Raw genomic sequence first — 23,827 nt, forward strand, 5'->3', positions numbered from 1 at the left:
AAAAATATATTACATGCAATGTAACAAAAAAATTATTTGCAAAATATTTATAAATTCTAAACAAAATAAACTTAAATTAAAAGTAAAAGTAGAAAAAAGTATGTATCTACATTCTACAGATATCATTTTGAAAAAAATAAAGTAATCATTATTTACATTGAAAATATTACAATATTTACAAATTATGGTTTCATATTAGAACATAAGCTTAATATTGTTCTTCATATTTCAATTTTGTGTTCCACAATATCATTTGAGTCTGCTCTATCCTCATCAAAATTCTGTTCACAAGAAAGAAGATCTTTATCTTGACTTTCTTCTATTTCCTGTTTTATAGTTTCTACAATATTCTCAGCCTCCATGTTGATAGAGAGAGGATCCTCTTCAAGAGTTTCTTCTTCTTTTATCTCTAGTTTAACATCAGTTTCACCACAATCAACAAAACTGGTAGAAGCAGAAGGTGTAACTGAGTTCTTAGTAGATTCTAACTTCTTGAGATGTTCAGCTGATTTGATGTGCTGTGATAGGTCTGAAATGGAACAATACAATTTTATGCATAAACTACAGGAGTATGGCTTCTTGCCAGTGTGGATTCTCTTATGTTCAGTCAAATCACTACTGGTACAGAAGTCTTTTTCACATGTATCACAAGAGTATGGCTTCTCTCCTGTATGTATCCTCTTATGGGCAGTTAATTGACTATTTGTACAGAAAGCTTTTTTACATGTATCACATTTGAATGGCTTCTCTCCTGTATGGATCCTTTTATGTTCAGTTAATAAACTTTGTCGTGAGAAGGTCTTTTCACATGTATCACAAGAGTATGGTTTCTCTCCTGTATGGATCCTCATATGACTTACCAAATGTTGTAGTAGTCTAAATGCTTTATCACATGTGTCACATTTGAATGGCTTCTCTCCTCTATGAATTCTCTTATGTACTGTTAAATTGCTTTTTGTAGAAAATTCCTTATCACAGACATGACACTTGTTCATGATGGATTATTAATTATTCTTGCACCTGGAATAAATAGCTAATGTCATACTTGTGTAGAATTTTGTAAGTTTGTCACTAGGAAAACTATCTTCTCACACCCATCTTATTTTGTATAGCTACTCTATATGTAGGGTGTGCACTGTGTCCGTCACTATGTAGGTTAATGTATAATACAGACATTGTATTTATATTGTTATTGACATGATCATCCTTGTACATTCGGCTACTGCATGACAAGCCCTGTTGCTTATAAAGATAGCTGCACTGTAACAAAAATAAAAACTAAGTCAGGAAAAAAAGAAATTTTGTTCAAATATCTTAAAATGAAGTTAGTAGCTCACTAATAAAATTAGGATATACTTGTGTCAAAGAGGTTTTTTTGTAAGGAGGAAAATCTAAAAACAAAAATCTCAAATGATTCCAAATTGACTGATTCTGCGAGAAATGATGAAAACTAATTTTGGCACAATTAATGAAAGTAACAACATTTACCTGATTTATCTTAGTTATTTATTAAAATGAAGGCTGGAAGAATTCTACTTTCATTTCATTGTTATCCAATATCTGAAAAAAATTAAAAGGCACAAAACTGATTTTGATTTGCAAAATAGAAAAGTCAAAAATACGTTTTTTGACATAATTCGCACTAGCTACGCTTTAAATCTGTGTGTTTCATCCATTTATGATCATTTAATTCACCATTAGATTAATAAGATTTTTCACATGCATCACAACTGTATGGCTTCTCTCCTGTATGGATTCTCTTATGGACAGTTAAATTGTTTTGATGTGAGAAAGTCTTTTCACATGTATCACAAGAGTATGGTTTCTCTTCTGTATGAATCCTTTTGTGGGATATTGAATTACTGCTAGAAGTAAATGCCTTTTTACATGTATCACAAGAATATGGTTTCTCACCTGTGTGAGTCCTCTTATGGAGTTAGCAGACCATTTGTGCGAAATTTTTTTAAAGATTTCACAAGAGTAAGGCCTTTCACCCGTGTGGATTCTCATGTGATTGTTGAGCTCACCTTGATAACAAAACTACTTTTCACAAAAATCACATTTTAATGTTTTTGAATGAACTCCTAAATGGTTTAGAAAATATGCCTTGGGAAAAAATACTTGAGATAGATATGACATTCTTCATTATGGATTGTTCTTGCATCTGAAAATAAAATACATATTTAGTTTAATATATCCGATTGTTACTCTTCTATCTACTCGCCTAAGTCATATGGACTTGCTATATGTCATTCATATATCAAGTCTCATTATTTACTTTGCTATTTGATATAATGTCCAAAAGGACAGTTGCACGAAGTGTATTTAATGAGTTTGGGTAATGAGGTTTGATTAATGAGTAATAAACCTTTAATGTTTAATTTAATGTTCTTTAACATTTAATACAAAAAGTATCTTAGCAATAAATCATGATAACAATGTTTTTATTTAAAATGTTTATAATGCAAGGGGCTAAGCCACAACACAACTTTCTAAAAAATACTTTTCGCTGATTGTGATTTGTTATGAACCAAATTATTCTTATACTTGATAAAAACTAACTTATTTTATAATTTATTTGTGATTTGTTCCTCTTTATGTTGTTAATGTCAGTTTTATGATCTGGAGTCTTATTTCATTTTATATTTTATCTGAAAATAAATATAATTATTATTTTACAAGCAACATAAGTTTGATAATGAGCAAATAATGAAATTATAAATTGATAAAACAAGATATATATATATGTTATAATACTTTTACAAATTATTGAAAATGTTTTTGTGAAACAACTCAGATGAGACAAATGACAGGTTTATAACATGAACATTACTGACATTTTTATAAGAATAACAAAAGAATAAATATATGAAGGCAAAATCGTTATAAAATTAAATGATATTATAATAATAAGAGATTAAATGAAATATAAGTTAAAAAGAGCAAAACAAATAAGTGAAATGAACAGTAACAGTTTTGGTTTATCTCAAAAACAATGTGAAATTAAATTGATCTTTCTATTAAATATAATCATTGCTAATCTATACTTGTCATACTCTAGAAAATATTGGATGGGCCACTAAACTAATAACATTATCTCGTTAAGGGAACTTTGTGGAACTTTCAGTTAAGCTAAAAAGATATTTTTGAAAATCGGGAAAAATACTAAAAATTGAGATTAACATCATTTAAATAATCTCTTTCAACACTAAAAGCTTTAAAAAGTTTCGTTATTTATAAAAGGAAAATACCAGAAACTGTACATAAATGATATTGAAGTACATAAATTTAACTATTCATTCTTAAATCTCCAATGAGAAAATCTATAATTCAATGAAAATAATGTTTTTTTTTCAATCTGTGTCATAGTTTTATTGATAAGAAAGAAAATCTTTATCCTGAATTCCTTCTTTTATTTCTTGTTTAATAGTTTTTTTTAATATTTTCAGTCTCCATGTTGATAGAGAGAGGATCCTCATCAAGAGTTTCTTCTTCTTTTATTTCTAGTTTAATATCAGCTTCACCACAATCAACAAAACTGGTAGAAGCAGAAAGTGAAACTTTGTCCTTAATAGATTCCACCTTGTTCAGATGTTTAGCTGTTTTATTATGTTTTGCAAAGTTAGAACAATGATTAAAATATTTCTGGCATAATTCACAAGAGTATGGCTTCTCTCCTGCATGAATCCTTATGTGTAAAGTTAATTCTTTTTGTTGTTTAAAAGTCTTTCCGCATGTATCACAAGAGTATGGCCTCACTCCTGTATGGATTCTCTTATGATCATCTAATGAACTTTGTTGTGAGAAAGACTTTTTACATGTATCACAAAAGTATGGCTTCTCTCCTGTATGGATCCTCTTATGAACTGCTAACTGTTGATTTGTACGAAAACCTTTTTCACATGTATCACAAAGGTATGGTTTCTCACCTATATGGATCCTCTTGTGCTTAGTCAAGTCACTCCTGTCTGAAAACACCTATTTACAAAAAATACATTTAAACGGTTTCTCGCCTGTATGAATTCTCATGTGTGCTGTTAAAATACCATCCTCTGAAAATGTTTCTTCACATAATTCACATTTGAATGGCTTGTTTTCTTCATGAATTTCTAAATGCATTAGCAAATCACTCTTGAGTGAAAATTTCTTGCGGCAAATATAACATGACAACATGATGAACAGTTAACTATTATTGCACCTGAAATAAATAATATTTAAATCAATTACCCTTATAGGTTTGTAGGGGGAGGGGTATAAAGTTCAACCTATAATATTAAATCTTACATCGACTAGGGTGCATAGGAACCCCTTCCCCCTTCCTTTTTTTTTTTATAGAAAATACTAGATGGTTAGTACACTCCAACAAAAAATCTAAAAAAACACATAGACTTATATAAATATTCCTTTAAAAGATTACTGAAACATTTCAATGGTAAGCAAAACCGTTTTATATTGACAGACAGACATATACTCACTTTCATTTGATCAAATAAAACATACCTATACTTTTTGTTTCTTTTGTTGTCACTCTACCTAAGAGATATATCATATGACCCTCTTTATTTCCTCTCTGGGTAAAATCTTTAGTAATAAAAAGTGAATAACTTGTGTATTTGTAAACAAAATTAGTGTAAAACTTCTGTGTTATTGATATCTCTGTACATTTTTTAAAATTATTCTGAAAATAATATATTTACATTAGACAATTATTTTATTTACACTACAAGATAAATAAACAAAATAATGAGTTTCTTTATACTGGAAAACAATAATATCAATTATGTAAAAAATCATTTAAACAGCAAGTTGTAAGTGAAATAAAATGGAGACAGATTTAATGTGGAGATCCTATAAAACCAAGTGTAAAGTAAGTATATTTAGAATTTAAATGAATAAAAAATTGCAACAAATAAAGATAAAATGCAGATTTTTAATGTGAAAAATAAGATTTAGATTTTCATTTAAATTGAGCAATAATCCTGTCTCTCTAAATAAGCATTTGTATTCTATGACAATTAAATGTTAATATTTATATTTTATGATGAACAATATCAATAGTATCAATTCTATCTTCATCATAATTCTGTTGACAAGAAAGAGGATCTTCTATTTCTTGTTTAATATTTTCATAAATATTGTCAGCTCTCATCTGGATAGAGAGAGGATCCTCTTCAAATATTTCTTCTTCTTTAATTTCTTCCTTGATATAAACTTCTTCACATTTAATTAAACTAATAGATACAGAAGTTGGAACTGTATTATTACAGCTTTTCATCATTTCTAAATGTCCAGGGGATTTTTTATGTTTTGATAACAAGGAACAATAGGCATAATGTTTGTCACAAAGTTTACATGAGTATGGCTTCTCACCTGTATGGATCCTTATGTGTTGAGTTAAGTCCCTACCAGAAGTAAATGTCTTATCACATTGATCACATGAGTATGGCTTCACAACTGTATGGATCCTTTTGTGGACGATCAAATTACTAATAACAGAGAAAGACTTTCCACATTGATCACATGAGTATGGCTTCTCACCTGTATGGATTCTTTTGTGCTGAGTCAAATGGCTAGTTTGAGAAAATGTCTTTCCACATTGATCACATGAGTATGTTTTCTCACCTGTATGAAGTCGTTTGTGATAAAACAGGACAACATACCTATTCTACATAATTAGCACTATACAGACAGACACACATTCTATTGATCTGTAATAGACAAAGATTATTTAAACCCCAGTTATCTGGAATAGCATGATTTATTGACATGTGAAATGATCATAGATAAAACGATAACAAATGGATATATTTTACTACACATAAAATATACAGACATAGATTAATAGGTGACAAATACTAGGCTTCTCTGGCAGGCATACCTAAAACATACAAAGGATATATATGAATAATATGTTTCTCATTCATATTTATCTCTTTCTAATTTTTTCTTCTCTTTCTCTTCTTGCCTGTTCTTCATCCCTGCGCCGCCACTCACTTCTGATTATCCCCCAGGCCTCCTGGTTGTTGAAGTTTATCCGCTCGTTGTCTAGGCGCAGACTACACAGCTCCTTCTTGAGATCAGCCACCTGCGTGTTTAGCCTACCAACCTCGTCCCTGGCTCTCTCTAATGCCGCCTCCAGCTTATCCGCCCGCTGTCTCTCTCGTTCCTGACGCCTGCCATCCTCCAGCTCCATCCTCCTAGCCCTACGCAGTTCCTCCAGCTCGACCATAAGGTCTACCTGGCTTTGACCTCTTCCTCTGGAACCTCCTTCAAACACAGAGTCTGATGAAAAAGTTCTATGGCTAGAAGCGCAGCTACTCTTTCTGTAGCCAAGACTCCTCGAACTGCTGTAGCCGCTGGACCCACTGGCACCTCCGCCACGACCAAAGGGTCTTGTCCTGGCCTCCTGCACTCCTGCAGGCTTGATACCCAGCTCTCTTTTCCTGCTGTAAGCCACACCTCCCCGTCTGGATGCCCCCGCCTTACCCCTGCCCCTGTTGTTCCTGGGCTCTCTAAAAGTTCCTTGATCCTTTAGACGTTGGATCATGGCAGGATTTCTATATCCAGGCGTGTATTGCAGACTAGTTGGCTTCATATCCCAGGCGGTCATCTTCCATCCCATCGGGGCTCCCTCCTCAAAACCCGATTTGTGATATTTAATCACCCACTGCTTAGCTTTAGCTAGCGTGTCAGGGGTCAAGGTTCTCCCCAATCCAACGCCACCTACAGCCTCCGTGAAACATGCCTTTTTCACAGCACAGGTCTTCGTTTCTGCCTGCACAAAAAGTGACACTTTGTGCAATGGGATGTTTGGTCTTTCCATCAGAAAACACAGCCTTCGAATTTCGAAGTTGAGTTTTGTCTGTTCTCCCCATAACTGCTGTTGTTCTGGCAGAAAGATGGTGCTACTCAACACTAGCTTATGTGCTGAAGCTTTCTGTGCCGCCGCAGTTATGATGCTTAACTGCTCCATAATGTCGGACACGGGGTGTGAAGAGAGATAAACGTGATAACATGCCACACTTATTAACTTGGGCTCCTGACTGCGCAGGTCACATAGAATTAGCTCGGTCGTCTCTTCTATTGCATACTCGTCCATCTGACAGTGTTGGATGGTGACTCCATCCTCCTGTATGGTCTCCTCCCATGGGTAGCCGCTGTAGCACTTGTGTGTGATCTCTGACCGCTCCGCATCTTGATTCTGCGGCGGATCTACCATCTCAACCTCCTCCTCGTCGTACAGGCTGTTAAGACCTAGGTCTTCACTTATGCGGCTCTCAAGGTTCTCTGCCATCCTACGAGAAAGAAAAATGGATTACAATTAAATTTATTTCATTAAATTATAAAGGTAAACCATAAGTTGGGTGAAGAAAATAAATGATTGCTATACTTTGTGTTGTTCGACGTCAGGATTCTGGTCGTTCGTGATATATTAAACGAGAAAAACAAAAAAAAATTGAGGATGAATAGCTAAACTTTCCTGTTCACAGTTTATTAAATTTCTTTTTATTTTTCACATTACAGCCTTATTCGTTTTAATCTTTCTCCGTCGAAAGTTTGTGTATTAAAAAAAATACCAAAATGATTAATGGAAAATACTCTCTAGATTTTCATGAGAGATAAAAAAAAATATTGTCACCAATCTATTTCTCCTAAATTTTCTTGAGAAACAATGAGTTGAATAAATCGAATCGAATAATGTATTCACCTTAGTGCTAGTATTCGCCTTTCTTTTGTAGGAAAATCCGTAAACCAATTAAAACTATCATTTTTACAATAAATTTGTTCAAAAAGTAAATTCTTTTTCATTACGTAACACGCTCTAATAGTTCAAATGCGCTTAATTACGAAAAATGCCGCGTTTTTGTTTCTTACACGGCTTTTATTAAATTATTCATTATTTAATTAGCGGTTTATTTGTAGTGTGAATGTGTTGCGTTTCATGTTTACTAATACCCGCCCTCACGGGTCCTTAACATAATACCATTTTTATTTTTACATGACGATTCTTTGTTTCTGTTCTCCAAAGAAAAACGAAGAACCACTGTGCGTGGCCCATGCCCCCAAAAAGAAATTTTTGAGTTCAATAAAAGCTTTTATTTTTAGGATTTGTCCATGCCTTTTGGGTTTTTATTTTTAAAACATTACAATATCAATAAAATGTTACAATATCAATAAAATGTTGCAATATCAATACAATTACAATAAAAAAAAAATTCCAATATTTATATATACAGCAATAGTTATTCTGGGTAAAAACAAAGAATTTGTGGTGAGATGGGGAAAAACAAAAGAAATTTTTGTGTGTAAGTGTTTTTGTGCATTTTTGCCTTTGGAAGGGGGGGGGGGGGGTATATTACTGTTTTACTATTGTGCTTTGCCAAAGAGTGGAGTTTACTTAATGAGATTCATCAAATCTGATCCCATCTCTCCTTTCTGCAGTACTCTCATCAATTTGAGTGTACTTGCGCCACGTTTGGTCAATGCATCTGCTAATTGGTCCTCCCCTTTTAGCCAACGTATTTCCTTGACTTCCCCACTTTCTACCATCTCCTGAATGATGGCAATTTCTCGTCTCAAGCGTTTCTCTGAGACATCAGTGGATGAGTAGACTGCATCACATGTGGACTTGTTGTCAATAATGGCTTTTACTGACAATTCTACTCCAGTGAAATCTGCAATCATCCATCTTAGTGCAATAGCTGCATCGAGACCTGCACTCAAACTCAATGCTTCTGCTGCTAGGCTTGACTGTACCCTTCGTTTTGTCTTATTGGACTTTCAATCGATGGGCGCAGATTTGCCATTGTGCGGATTCACAATGAAAATGATGTAACTTCCTGTACTATCCTTTCCATTGTTGATGTTACCAAAAGCAGCATCTGTGAAGCACCATATCTCTGCCTTGTTTATGTCTCCAATGTCAGAGATAAGAATCTTGGCCTGATTCTGTTTAAGGTTGATCAGTGTCTTCTTGGCCTCCTTTAGATCAGCAACTACTCCTCCTTTGAACTTAGTTGACAAGTTGATCATGTCAAAGCATAGGTCTGGGCGTGTGGCCCTAGTGACCCAGTTGAGCGTACCTGTCATTTGTCTCAACACAGATAACTCCTCTAAGCTCATTTCTGCATCTTTCTCTAGCAAACGTTCTGCAGAGAGAGTTGGAATGTCAATATTACTGACATATTGAGACTGATCAATGGTTACACCTTCCTGAGTCTGTTCAAGCAGGAAGCCTGTGTACATGAATGAGCTTGTCTCTGATTTACCTACCTTGAAGTTGTTCAAGATGATGGGTAAAATGACATTGTTGAACTCGTCATTCCCTACATGTAGGAAATCATCTACATGTAGTCCTATGAGAGCTGTTAGCTGTCCATCCTTGTCTATCAAGTAGAACAGTCCTGCATCAAATCTGGATTTCTTGAATCCAACTGACTTCAGGCATTTGACAACTTTGACATACCATTGTCTGCTTGCATCTTTGAGTCCATACAAGCATTTCAACAGTCGCCATAGCTTTCCCTTGTCATCAGCTTCTTTGGGTGGCTTAACATAAACTTCCCTTTCAAGTTTGCTGCCTTGAAGAAAAGCCGATTTTATGTCGCTAGTTTGTATATCCCACCCTTTTGCTGCTGCTAATGCCAGCAATAGTCTTAGAGATGATTTCTGCATAGTTGGGGAGTCTTTTGGAAAGTCGTCTTCCTCTTGAAAACCCCTAGCAGTGAGGCGAGCTCTTATCTCTGGACCTTTTTCAGTCAGTACCCAAGTAGTTGTGATATGCTTTTGACCTGCATCCTCCACTACTCTGTAGGTTTCAAACTCCTTTAGCTTATCCAGTTCTTTAAGCTTAGCTTCCAGACACTCTGGACTGTCTCGTTTCTCTTTTGAAACAGTTACAGCCATGATGTCTTCATGAAGATTATTGTACGCTTCTTCTTCAGGAGTAATCTTTCTTGCAAATTCAGTAGTCAATTGCATGCTGAGTTTCTTTCCATTATCCAATTCCAGGTTGTACCAGTTTGGATAGGTTTTGCTTGATGCAACTGCAGCTCTTGACTTTACTGTTCCTTTCTCCCATAATCCATCATGCTTAACTTCCAGTCTGTCATTCTTTTTCACAAGCAGAAAATTTGGTGTATCTTTCTCCACCATTCTATCTGTAGATGGTTCTACTTGCCTTTGTTCCACGTCTTGTTCAACTGGAACTGGGTTGGAAGTACCCTGGCTAACAGTGACCTGTTTCGTTGGTCTTTCCTTGCCATCCAAGTTTGTGTCTCCTTGGATTTCTTCTCCACCTTCTGCTGCAACCTTGGTTTTGTCATTGGTTGCTTCTTCTAGCTTGATGTCCTTAGCTAGTTCTAAGCCTTTGGGTATTAGTCTGTTTGCACTGACTTTCTTCCATGAACCACCGTGTTTGATCAGAATGATCTTGTTGTCTTGTGCAACAACTTTTGCTGGGCCGGACCAAGCATCGTCGCGGTCTCTTTTGTAGTAGACCTCGTCACCAGGCGCATAGACTCTATCCATGGTCCTGACTCTGGCTAATAGCGCTTTCTTGATCTTTGCGCAACTTAGAGACTTGACGAATTCCTCCCTGGTTTTGTGAAGCAACTTTAGGTTCTGTTGCAAAGTCTTGCTCATGGGTTTTATTTCCCATGCTGGAGGGGGATCATTCAAGATATTGGGTAGTCTTGGATTCTTTCCAAATACTATCTGAAAAGGACTGAATCCATACACGTTAGACAGCGAATTCTTCGCACAGCAAGCCCATGATAGGGCTGTGTTCAAATCTATGTCAGGTTGGTCTCTATGTACCGCCCCTAGGATGTTGTCATTGGTGTTGTGATTCTTTTCACACATCCCATTCATCCAAGCAGCTTCAGCCGCTGTTGTGAGATGGACCAGATTTAGCTGGCTTGCAACCTCTAGCATTTCTGCATTGCTAAATTCACCACCATTGTCTGTTATTACTTTGTTGGGAACTCCAAAGTACTGAATCCATACTTTAAACAAAGCATCAATGACACATTCAGGTTTCTTTCTGTCAATGACTGTGCCCAAAGTGTATCTTGAGAAGCAGTCAATCATGTACAAGATGTACTTATCCCCCCAAAACTTGAGGTCTAAAGCAATAACTTCATTGAAGTCTGATGCCAATTCTAGAGCTACTGCTGGTCTATCTGGGGTTCTTCTACGAAGAATACAACCTTCGCAACCCTCCATGATTTTGTCCAGCATGTCTGAGAATTTCTGACACCATTTGCCTGCATCTTGCAATAACTTGACAAAGACTCTTTTGGGCCTATGTCCAAATTGCCGGTGCAATTTAGAAAGAAGTTTCAATTGTGTCTTTTCATCTTCTTTCATGATGTCTACAACACAGACTTGTTCCATTACCAATACATCTTCTTTACCAATCAGATCTATGGTAAAATGTCCCGCACTTGTCATGGCTAACGGGATCTGTTTGTCATGTACAGTTACTCTGTCATTTTTGACATCTATCGCTATGCCTAGCCTTTTCATGTCTTCTCTTGACAACAATAGAGGTATGTCACTGTCAATGACATCCACCTCTATCGTCGATAATTTGTCAGCTATTACTATAGGGACCGTGTACGCTTCTCCCGATTTCAAAATCCCTTCATTTCCGAACATAAATGTTTTGCGACTTTGATAGGGACCCTTGATATGACTCACATAAGCTTTAGGTATAGCCTTTAAATAGATATTCATCCATTTTCTGCCTGATACGCTGCTTGTACAGCACGTATCAAGCGCAGCCATATTTAGGGCTTCCGACGTAAATTGACTTAGTTCGTCTTTGTCGGCCGTAAAATAGATTGAGTCGCTAGGGTGATTCTGATTGTCGTCTTCCGAATCAGATTCTCTCTGGGAGTGGTCCGTATCTCTATAAGTATTCTCTCCCTCTGTCACATGCGCTTGTTGCCTCATAGGCCTATATTTTGTGCTCCTTTCCTTTTCATAAGTAGCTTGTCTATGAGGGCATTCCCTTTCCAGGTGCATATTAGAATTACACACCCTACATAGCATTATCTCCCCTTTTCTGTCCCTGGGGTTTTTACCTCCATTAGTCGCTACTTTGGATTTATTGTATCCTTGACTATTTGACTTACCAAAATTTTTCTTACCATTTGGCCTTTTGGACTTGAGCCAAGCAGCATAAATATCTTCATGCTCTGAGAGAAATAACTGTTCATTTGTGGCGTTCTTTTCGGGTTCACCTAACGCTCCACCAATTAAGGGACTAATCAAAATTTCCCTTAGTTTTTGCTTTATTTGATCATAAAGTTCCCCATTTTTCGCTGCGGTTTCCATATCAATATTACCCCTTAAGGTTTCCCCTTGATTTGTGGTTAGTCCCGCGTTTGCTAGTAAAATGTACCCTTGACACTCATCAGGGAAGTTTATTTTAGCTTGATTACACTTGTTAATTAAGACATCCAACTCGTCTAAGTATTGTGTAATGGGCATATTGTTCCTTTTGAACGCAAGAACATTTAGGAAAGCTTCGGCCCTACTAACCCAAGTCTTCTTTCCTAACCTTTTCTCCATCCATTCTAGAACCTTATCATAGCCCTCTTCGGTCTTGAGGACATCCAATGTTACCTCCTGTATACATTGTATCTTTATTTTCTTTCCAAAGATAGGATGTTTGTCTGGCAGGGACCCTGCCAGTATCAGACCAAGTTTCTTTTTACTTGCGTCTGTAGTTAAAGCCCAGAGTTCAACACATTGTATGTACTCATCATACACCTCAAACTCTGCTAATTTCGGAGCAGGTTCCGAAATCTTAATCTCAACTGTGTCCGGCATTTTAAGAAATAATGGGGTTTCTTACTTAATAATCTTTATTGTCTCTAGTATTCCGCGGTCTGTAGGCCCTTTACAAAATCCCTTTTGTTTACCTGTATACCCGGATTCTACATTGTACCCAGCCTTACTACTGGTACATACACTTTGGACACCTGATCTCGTCCAAACAAAATTAAATAACAAAACAAACAGTAATATTTTCTTTTCTTATATCACTTTTGAATGTTATTGTGTGTGTGTCAATATAGTGCTATGAAAACTATTGTTCTTGTTTTCAATATTAGGTCCGTAGATCTTTTTCTTTTACTTTGAAAATTAACGTAGCTCAGCTAGCATTGATAAAACAGGACAACATACCTATTCTACATAATTAGCACTATACAGACAGACACACATTCTATTGATCTGTAATAGACAAAGATTATTTAAACCCCAGTTATCTGGAATAGCATGATTTATTGACATATGAAATGATCATAGATAAAACGATAACAAATGGATATATTTTACTACACATAAAATATACAGACATAGATTAATAGGTGACAAATACTAGGCTTCTCTGGCAGGCATACCTAAAACATACAAAGGATATATATGAATAATATGTTTCTCAGTTTGTGCCTAGTCAAATCAATATTTTGAAAAAATGTCTTTCCACATTGATCACATGAGTAGGGTTTCTCACTAGTATGAACTCTTTTGTGGTAAGTCAAGTGACTACTAGTTGTAAATTTCTTTTCACATTGATCACATGAGTATGGCTTCTCACCTGTATGGATTCTTTTATGTCTGTTCAAGTTATCACTAGTTGTAAATGACTTTTCACATTGATCACATGAGTATGGTTTCTCTCCTGTGTGAATTATTTTGTGCTGAGTCAAATGACCTATCTGAGAGAAAGTCTTTTCACATTGATCACATGAGTATGGTTTCTCTCCCGTATGAACCCGTCTGTGTCTACCCAAAGAAGATTTATGTGTAAAATTCTTGTTACAAATATTACAGGTATTCATGCTGGTATATCCTCTCTCAATCTCTTAAAATATTATTTTTATTAAGAAAAACATAAAATATACCTAGTTTTTCCTATATTTTCCTATATTTTTAAACTTTTTTTTATATAAAAAACTAACTTACTTTGATTTGCTAAACTCAATTTACTCGTCTTTTCTTGATCTTTATGTTTATACTGACTTTAGTTTTATAATCTTCAGTCTCATTTCATTTTAAATTCAGTCTGAAAATAAATTAAATGAGTTATTTACTAACACAATCTTTACCATAAATGTTTACATCCCAAGATATTACATGAATAAAGATAGATCATCATAAATACTGATGAAAATTTTTTCGGCATGGGTTAGAAGGATCTTGAGCATTGGACAGACAGATGGACAGACATTATTCTACTTTGTATTAAAGATTAGCTTCCTATTTTCAGAAAATGTGACATAAATAACATTTGAATAGCTACACACCTGTATGGATCTGCTTTTTTATAATAATTTAATGGATACAATCATCAAAAGTTTTTTCACAAAATTTGAACTGTTTTACCTCTCAAATGTGTATACAAAACTAATTTATATAATAATACCCTTGATTAAAACCAGGCCAAATGCTAAACCTGAAGCTGTAAAGCCTTGGTCTGCTTATCAAGCTTTAGTTGCCTGAAAATAATAAGCTGGCAAAGGCTGCAGCTGCTGTGTATTCAGAGGTACCTGATGAAAAATTGAAAAAGCAGAATTATAGTGTCTGTATATTCAAATACAAGATGACTATATTTTTGTTTTGGGCAAAAAACATACTTACCTAACATCTAGATATTTTATGGTTGCTGTTTTGAAGGCTTGCAACATGTTTTCTGGTAAAATTCATCCACAATGGTTGATAGTCAACCTCTAGAAAATAAATACCTTCCATTTTGGCAGAATATCAAAATGCTGCTGATATAATTTTTGTAAAAAATCAGTGGTAAATGAAAATATTTGATTGTTCTGGCACTGTTTCTATAAAGTTTATCATTGCAATTATAGAAACTACTTTTGCAACTTTCCTAGGTACTTTGAGTAACAATAAACAGATTATTTGAAAATTAAAACATTTTTCTCTAACCCCTGCGCTAAAATATAAAAGAAATAACATCTCAAATGATTTCAAATTGTCTGATTTAGCAAGAAAAGATAAAAAAAATACATATTTACCTTGTTTTAGCTATTCGTTTCAATGATGGCTGAAAGAATCATCCTTTTTTCATATCATTTCATTATTTTGTTTTGTCAAAAAAAAAAAATCAGTACAATGTAACAAAATAATTAGTTTTGATTTACAAAATAGGAGAATATAATTTGGAAAAAATTCACATTAAAATAACAGTTAAAGCACAAAACAGTATATACAGATTTAATTTTATAAAAAAATAAGTAATTAATATTAACATTGAAAATATTACAATATTTACAAACTCAGGTATTTCATATAAGAAAACCTATTATTAATTATATTGCAATCTTATGCTCAATGATATCAATTGTGTCTACTCTAACCTCATTAAAATTCTGCTCACAAGAAAGAGATTCTTTATCCTTAATTTCTTCTTCTTCTATTTCCTGTTTTATAGTTTCTTTCACACTCTCAGCCTCCATGTTGATAGAGAGAGGATCCTCATCAAGAGTTTCTTCTTTTTTTATCTCTAGTTTTACATCAGCTTCACCACAATCAACAAAACTGGTAGAAGCAGAAGGTGTGACTGTATTCTTAATAGTTTCTAACTTTTTCAGATGTCCAGCTGATCTATTATGGTAATACATGCTAGTACTATTGTAATACATTTTCTTACATAATTCACAAGAGTTTGGCTTCTCTCTTGTATGAGTCATCTTATGGACAGTTAGATGACTTTTTTTTGAGAAAGCCTTTTCACATGTAACACATTTGAATGTCTTTTTACCTCTATGAATTATCATGTGTGTTGTTAAATAACTACTATGAGCAAATGATTTTTCACATAAATCACATTTGAATGGCTTCACTCCTATGTGAGTTACCATGTGTCTTGTCAAATTACCCTTTTTAGAGAAATCCTTGCAGCAGATAAGACACTTGTTCATGATGGATTTTTAATTGTTTCTTCACCTGAAATAAAAATATTTATTGTAATAACAAAGTAAAATTCAAAATATTAATTTCAAGCCTTTATAATTTTACTATAATTTAAAATACTGATTTAGTTAAGGTGTGTCCGTAAGTCTGTCAATATGTAGGTTAATGTAGTCTATGAAAACCCTTTTTCTTACATCCAATTTTTATTGCTGTATTTCTCTCCACTCTCCTCAAAGACATGAACAATATGTACAATATACTTGACATACAAAAATCTGTAATGTCACTTTTCACTCCACTAGGCTGTCTTTCTTTGGTTAATTGAAATACCTATTTGAAATAACTTGATAACAAACAAAAAAAAATGACTGTTTTCTATGATAGGAAGGATTGTTGATTTTATCATTTTCTATTTTGGCAAAATCATTTTTACCTGAATTATCTTATATACTGGTTCCAATGAAGGATCTAAGAAAATAACTTTTCATTTTGCATTATCTGAAAAAATTAGTACAATGCAACAAAAAAAATCAGTTTTGATTTGCAGAATAATAAAAATACTTTTAAACAAAATATTGTTAAATTAAAAAGTAGAAAAATAATATATACAGATATCATTTTACAAAAATTAACTAATTATTACTCACATAGAAATTATTACAATACTTACAAATTCGGGTATTTCTTATAAGAAAACCTAACGCTACCAAAAGTTGAAGTGAAATAAAAAGGATTTTTTTGGGGGAAAAAAGTTTGTATCAAATGATTCATAATTGTCTAATTGACGAGAAATATTGTTTGCTTTTGGCAGTTCGACCACTGTTTTTTTTAAAGCCAAATTGTACCCCATTAAAGCAACTGCCATGTCAAGTTTTACCATTCTACTCCTGTTTTAAAGATTAGAACATATACCTTTATGGAAAATAAGCAGAAAAATTATCACCTTTTCAAATTATTTGCTCTAGTTCCTGCATAGTCCCATTTTAACAGAGAAAAATAAAATTACTTATATAATTGAATGAATCCTGGAATTAAGACAATAAATAAAAAAAAAGGTTTTTACATGATATTATTGATAAAAGTTCTTGTAATCAAAATACAATCATACACAGAGAGGGTCCTCATCAAGGGTTTCTTCTTCTTTTATTTCTAGTTTAATATCAGCTTCACCACAATCAACAAAACTGGTAGAAGCAGAAGATGGAACTATATTCTTAGTAGACTCTAACTTCTTAAGATGTCCAGCTGTTTTCTTGTGCTGTGACAATTCTGCATTTGATTTAAAAGATTTATTGCATATTTCACAAGAGTATGGCTTCTCACCAGCATGACCTCTATTATGAACAGTTAATTGACTTTTTCGTGCAAAAGTCTTTCCACATGTACCACAAGAGTATGGCTTCTCTCCTGTATGGCTCTTCTTATGAAGGGTTAAATGACTTTTTCGTGTGAAAGTTTTTTCACAAGAATCACAAGAGTATGGCTTCTCACCTGTATGGATTCTTCTGTGATTTGTTAATATACTACTGTTTGAAAACGCCATTTCACAAGTGTCACATTTGTATGGCTTCTCTCCTGTATGAATTCTCTTATGTATTTTTAAATAACTCCTTCGAGAGAATTTCTTCCAGCAGATACGACACTTGTTAATGTTCATGACGAATTGTTAATTGTTCTTGCACCTGGAAAAAATAATATTTAATGTTATTCTTGTGTAGAATTGGAAAAATAATTCCACTTTTATTATTTTTTGTATTGGTATAACTTTATTATTACAGCTTCTTTTTATCTAAGGTTGTTTCCGTAGGTCTGTCACTATGTATTTTATGGAAACTCTCTCCTTACATCCATATCTTATTTATATAGCTTCTCTATATGTAGGGTGTGTCCTCCAATAAGTAAGTAAAATTATTCCAAATATGGTGTGCTGTTTAATTTAATGTTATGGACAAAATTATCTTTGTACATATTAAAACTAACTTACTTTAATTTTCTGAACTGAGACTATGCGTGGTTTGTTTCTCTTTATGTTGACTTCAGTTTCAAATTTTATTTCAATTTATTTTTTTGTCTGAAAATAGACAAAATTATTATTTTATAAATATATCTAATTGAATTAAAGAAGGTATACACATTTTTGCATTCAAGAGAATGACCGAAAAAATGTATAAACACTGTAGGGATGGCAATCCGTCTAATTTATGGACCAGATTCGAATTCAGATTCTTACAAGAATCTGTCCAAAAATAAAACGGATTCTCAGCGGATTCCGGATTCTTTTTTTTTTTTGACGGATTCTGGATTCTAGCAATAGTTTAAAATGCTTTTTAAAAATAAATTAAGGGATTAAATTACACCGGGCACTGGGAAGAATCTAGAGCTGCGTTTTTTCATATTTTCTGATCTCTCCACTTGGTGGTGTAGGTGGGGAGAGATGGAGGGTTGATGATCTTTGCCTTCAAAGAGAGGGGGTTGAAAGAAAAACTCATGACGCTAATTTTAGCCTAAAAATTAAGAATCCGAATCCACAAGAAAAAAACGGATTCTGGATTCCAAAATTGGGTGGATCTCGGATTCGGATTGCCAACCCTAATAAACAGAAACAGTATCTACACGATTTAGTTGAAATATTATAATTTTTTACAATATTTTATTTTTCCTCAAACTTAAATTAGGGTAAATTGTACAGGGTAGCCCCGCATGGTTGGGCCAACGCAGATTTATGATTTTTTTCTTTAAAATTATTTTTGGAGAAGCATTACTATATAAACTTACCAAAAAATCTTAAATAAAAACATAAATAAACATAATTAAGCACTTTTTAAAAGACATTTTCAACAAATTCGCAATTTAGGTTCCTGCATTTATCAAACATTTTTATTTCTATCTACTTATACAAATTCTTCCTCCTTTATTTCCTCTTTTATAATTACTTCCACACTCTCAGCCTCTATGTTGATACACAGATGATCTTCATCAAGAATTTCTTCTTTTATCTCAAGTTTTACATCAGCTTCAACACAATCAACAAAACTGGTAGATGCAGAATGTGGAACTGTATTCTTCATTTCTAAATTAAGAATATGTCCAGCTGATTTTTTATGTTGTGTCAGTTCTGAGTTTGAGTAATAAGATTTCTGGCATAAATCACAAGAGTATGGCTTATCACCTGTGTGGATTCTTTTATGGACAGTTAACTCCCTAATTGTATGGAAAGCTTTTTCACATGTATTACATTGGAAAGGCCTTTCGCCTGTATGGATCCTTTTATGTAAAGTTAATGTACTTGGTCGTGTGAAAGCTTTTTCACACAAATCACATTTGAATGGCTTATCGCCTGTATGAATTCTCATGTGCATTGTTAAATCACTGCTTTTTGTAAATGTTTTCTCACATAATTTACATTTGAATGGCTTTTCACCTGTATGTATTCTCATATGAAATTTTAAGTAACTCTTTTGAGAGAATTCCTTGCAGCAGATATGGCACTTGTTCATGGTGAATTAATTCTTGCACCTAGAATAATATTAATTTTCAATAAAAACAATTCATGAAAAAAGAAAATATACCCCAGATGAGAGTCTAGGGTATTTCAAGAACTTTTCGATATTATCACTTTGTAGAAAAAGTATCAAAACTCTACTTCTTATATCCAGATCTTATTTATATATGGTCACTTGTTCATCAAAATGTACAATGTACAAGTATAGTATTTTGATAATACATAACCAATTTCAAACAGTTACTTAAATTTTTCTTTAAAATTTTGTTAGTTTTTTTTCTGAGCTACTTATCATTGAACTTGTTATAAACTAACTTACCTACTTTTTTCTGAACTCAAAATCGAAGATTGTTTTCTCTTTATGTTTCAATTAACTTTAGCTTTGCAATCTTGAGTCTTATTTCATTTTATATTCTGTCTGAAAAACAATATTGTTATTAAAATGTGTATTTTAGGCTTGTGACTTGAGAGACTGACTGGAAGATATGCTCCTTGCTCACTCATTCACACCTCAGCAGCGTCTACATACCCTTGGTTGGTAAATGAGTACCTAGTTTTGATACTCAATAGGCATGTAAAAAAATTAATAGTATAACTCTTGGCCTAAGCTTCTCTCCATAGACCATCATTTAATTGTGATTTAATTTGGGACACCTGCCATAATCAGACAGGGGAGGTGATTGATTGATTGGGAGGTAATAAAGAGAATCTCCTGTAAGACAACAAAAGTGTTTAAACATGGAGCTTGAGGCTGCCAAAATGATAAAACTTAATGAAAACTAAAGTCTTAGGGGTACCTAGGTAGCTAATAATGATATTAAAATTGAGGTTTGAGAGGTGTCTATGCATATATAGGTACCTGAGTAATAATACATTAGAAATATGGTTTGAGAGGTGTATAGAAATAATAAGCTAATAATACTTTTGATAATTAGGAGGTTCTCTAATATAAGTTCAATTCTCTTCACAGACAATAAATATGAATGACATATTCATTTATAATTTGTCAATAATAGTTTCCTGCAAGCATCTATATGATGCATGCATAAAGATTGAGTTTTGCAGGAAGTTGTAACTCTACAAATTGAACAAATTAAATCAGGATTTTCCTAATCTCTGCTCTTAATTCCCATGAGTTTGCTATTCAAAGTGGAACACCTGCCATACTCAATAAGTCCAGGGTGATGTAATGTTTGAGTAGGTTCCACAAAAAATATAAGGTCAGTCTGAAATTTAGCATGTAACATCTGTGCCTGAGGTTTGCCAAAAGTACTGTATATCTTAAACCTAACATAAGAGAATCGGGGCTATTGAAACCTAAAGGATATCTTCGAAATTCACACCACCCCTATTGTTCACATCCCCCAATCAACATTGGCCATTTAACTAATTCCATCAGTGATAAAGGCATTGCTGTGCATTTAATGAGTTGTGGTACATGAAGTAGTGTACCTGAATTTTTTTTTGTATAATTTAATAATTCTAGGTTAGCAATAAAGATATTCCTAAAAAAATTTACTTTTACCACACAGTTTTGGAAATACACTTAAATAAGACTAATTTGCAGTTGCTAAGGTTGCCATTTTAGAAAAAGAATTGCAACCATAAATCACCAGAATACACAGTATTTAATATGGAACAAAATAATCAGAAAAAATATTAGGCCACTAAAAGTTTTGTCAAGCTGTTTTCAGGAAAATGTTACATATTTTAAAGATGCATACATCACTTGGTGTTATAAAAACAACATGGTAAAAATTCTAATTCCTTTATTTATATGCTATATGAATAGAAAATAGGAATAGAAAATAATACTTGGTACATTAATCAATATCCAAATGTAATAATTCCAACTGCCACTTTGCAGAACAAGAAAATATTTAAATCACTTTACTTATTTACTTATCTAGGTATTATTTATTAAGTACTTTTATATAAACACAAAATTAATTTCTAATAATATAAAATTACAATAGTGAATATTTATAATAGTTTAAGTTAATTCCATATGAAATTAATGAAAATTTGTTTTGTGTTGTGACTAAAGGGAAATGGTTAAGAAGGGGGGGGGGATAAGAAAATGGGTGGGTAAATTTTAATTAAGAATTGTTTGACAGAATCACTGTTCCTGACTGTATGCCAGTCTAAACAAGATCATATTGTAATAATTAGTAACAATTGCTTACATTATCAATGGTTCAATGCAAGAAAAGAAATATTTCTTTCTTGTATTAGTTCTACATACAATTTTCTCTCTCTTAATTATATATGTAAACTATTGTGAATGTATCTGTTTAGTCTCTAAAAGTTTTGTTTCATCTATAAAATTATAATAAATATTTAACAAAATATAAATAAATTATGAAAAATAAACATTTGTCATGTTAAAAATTTCTTAATAGATATTCCTTGCTGATATATTTGTATAACCATAAATTATATTTGATCAGTCACAAAAAAATAAGCATATTATACAAATAAATAGTTGTTTTGATATTTTTATTATTTTGAATATGCTCTGTTTATTTACTTTGTACAAATGCCGCACTATTTATACATTACTAAATGTCGTCTTTGAAAAATCGTTTGGTCGAAATATTCTTGAACATAATTTCCCAAGAAAAATGATTTATATTTTGATAAAAATATTCAAATTTTCTATATATAGGCAAGTCAATTTTTTTAACTGCATATAGATTCAATACAATTTTAAAATCAAAAAAATAAATTACATTTAGATTTATTATTTTTTTATTCCAAAAATACAAAGGGAATTTTTAACATAGTTTTATGTTTAATCAAAGACGACATTTAAGAGTCCGCATAAAGTGCGGCATTTGAGCATTGTTAATAAACAACTATTTTTGAATACAGAATTAAAAGTTTGTTACTAACTGTTATTACTATTAACTGTTATTGTTCACAAAGTAAAAATGATTATAAATATGAACTAATAAATGTTAACAATTATGAATGATCACCAACAATAAAATAAAAATTGTTTTAGATGTAGTATTTCATAAAGTTCTTAAAAAAGAAAAAAAATACTTTTCTTCTCAATAATTGCAATATATTAGACCCAGAGAATCATCCATCAAAATAAGTTTCTAATTTTACAAAACCTTTGGAAATTTATAGAAAAACAGCATATTTAGTTAAGTAAATACAAATAATATTTAACAATGAATATCAACAATGGTTAATGTTTACAATCATGTGAAATTATTTGCAATCCTGTTAGACATTCTGACATTTCTATAATTAGGACTTAAACCTCTTTAAGTCTTTGTTATACTTAGTTATGAAAGAATTATCTGAATTTTATGAAACAAAGCATATGTTTTACCAACAATTGGTATGCAGGCAAAACAACTTGTTAAGTTGGGTGCACAGGTTTTTGCCAGCCAGTCAAATATCTCAATCATGGGTGTGTTATAATCATTTGGGGGGGGGGGGGTGTAAGACAGACATGCAGTTCCCAAGAGGGGGGAGGTTTAAAACACTATATCCTGTATGCTAATAAAATAAAAATAATAATAAAAAAGTTTAACCACCTTCTATACATTATCAGAAGTTTATTTAGTTAGGTACCTACACCCTTTTTGCATACAGCAAATATTTTATATATATTATCTAGCAGAGTAGTCAGAATAAGTACATTATAATTTTTCTTTTAAGGAAAAAGATTAAAAATATTGTTAGGGGAGTGTACCTTCTTTTTAGTTTAGAGAAGTGTGGATGTAGGGGTAAGATGACAACATCCTATGTTTTCCTTCTCAAAAATCTCAAAGTCATTTTCAATAAGTCTTTTGAGAATAGGTAGGTAATATTTCTTTTTATCAAAATATATAGAGTGCAGATAATCCAATTTTCCTTTTATTCAGTAGTAAGGCTTTTTTGTCTAAATCTAAATATCCTGGAAATTAATGATCTGAATGATTGAACTTTTCAGTGAAGCTGTAAAAATCTCAAGGTGATTTCAGGCTATTTTTCTAATGGTATAATAAATTGCAATTTATATTCACAACCACATTTTTATCTCTACTTTTCCCAGCCAGCTTCTAAAAGTATTTAGTTTTAATAATTGCAATAGTAAATAATTAAATATTGGCATGTTTGAAACATTACAAGTGTTAAGTACTATTAGGGAAATTCTTATGAAAACAAAAGTTTAGCCCAGATGATTGAAAATTGTCTAATTTGGCGAGAAAAGGCAAAAAAATTCAGCTGGAAACGGCGGTTTTTGGCGGGAGCGGCGGTGGTTTCGCCGCCATTTCTATACAATTCTATATTGTACCTCTTTGAAGCAATTGCCATACCTAATCTCAGAGCTGTAACGCTTTATTTAGTGAGTTCCTTTGACTTTAACTTTTGGATTAT

General features: G+C 32.8%; 2 protein-coding genes across 3 annotated transcripts; both read right to left on the reverse strand.

Moving 5' to 3' along the window:
- Window positions 1-5: 5 nt before the first annotated feature.
- LOC145331720 (uncharacterized) lies at window positions 6-2,320 on the reverse strand. Of its 2 annotated transcripts, none has more exons than XM_080176533.1 (2): window positions 1,489-2,320; window positions 6-1,020 (listed from the first exon to the last, which is right to left on the reverse strand). In XM_080176533.1, the coding sequence occupies exon 2, from the start codon at window positions 993-995 to the stop codon at window positions 222-224; it is 774 nt and encodes a 257-aa protein (XP_080032659.1). In that variant the 5' UTR covers window positions 996-1,020; window positions 1,489-2,320; the 3' UTR covers window positions 6-221. The 2 variants fall into 2 exon arrangements, with proteins under 2 accessions (XP_080032659.1, XP_080032657.1); XM_080176531.1 differs by having other exon boundaries at window positions 6-1,260.
- Window positions 2,321-7,162: 4,842 nt separating this feature from the next.
- LOC145331073 (uncharacterized) lies at window positions 7,163-14,318 on the reverse strand. Its single transcript, XM_080175692.1, has 3 exons — window positions 13,981-14,318; window positions 7,709-13,879; window positions 7,163-7,295 (listed from the first exon to the last, which is right to left on the reverse strand). The coding sequence occupies exon 2, from the start codon at window positions 12,838-12,840 to the stop codon at window positions 8,782-8,784; it is 4,059 nt and encodes a 1,352-aa protein (XP_080031818.1). The 5' UTR covers window positions 12,841-13,879; window positions 13,981-14,318; the 3' UTR covers window positions 7,163-7,295; window positions 7,709-8,781.
- Window positions 14,319-23,827: the final 9,509 nt, after the last annotated feature.

The sequence above is a fragment of the Acartia tonsa genome, chromosome 11 (assembly GCF_053477335.1).
Source record: "Acartia tonsa isolate MP-2025a chromosome 11, ASM5347733v1, whole genome shotgun sequence".
NCBI lineage: Eukaryota > Metazoa > Arthropoda > Copepoda > Calanoida > Acartiidae > Acartia > Acartia tonsa.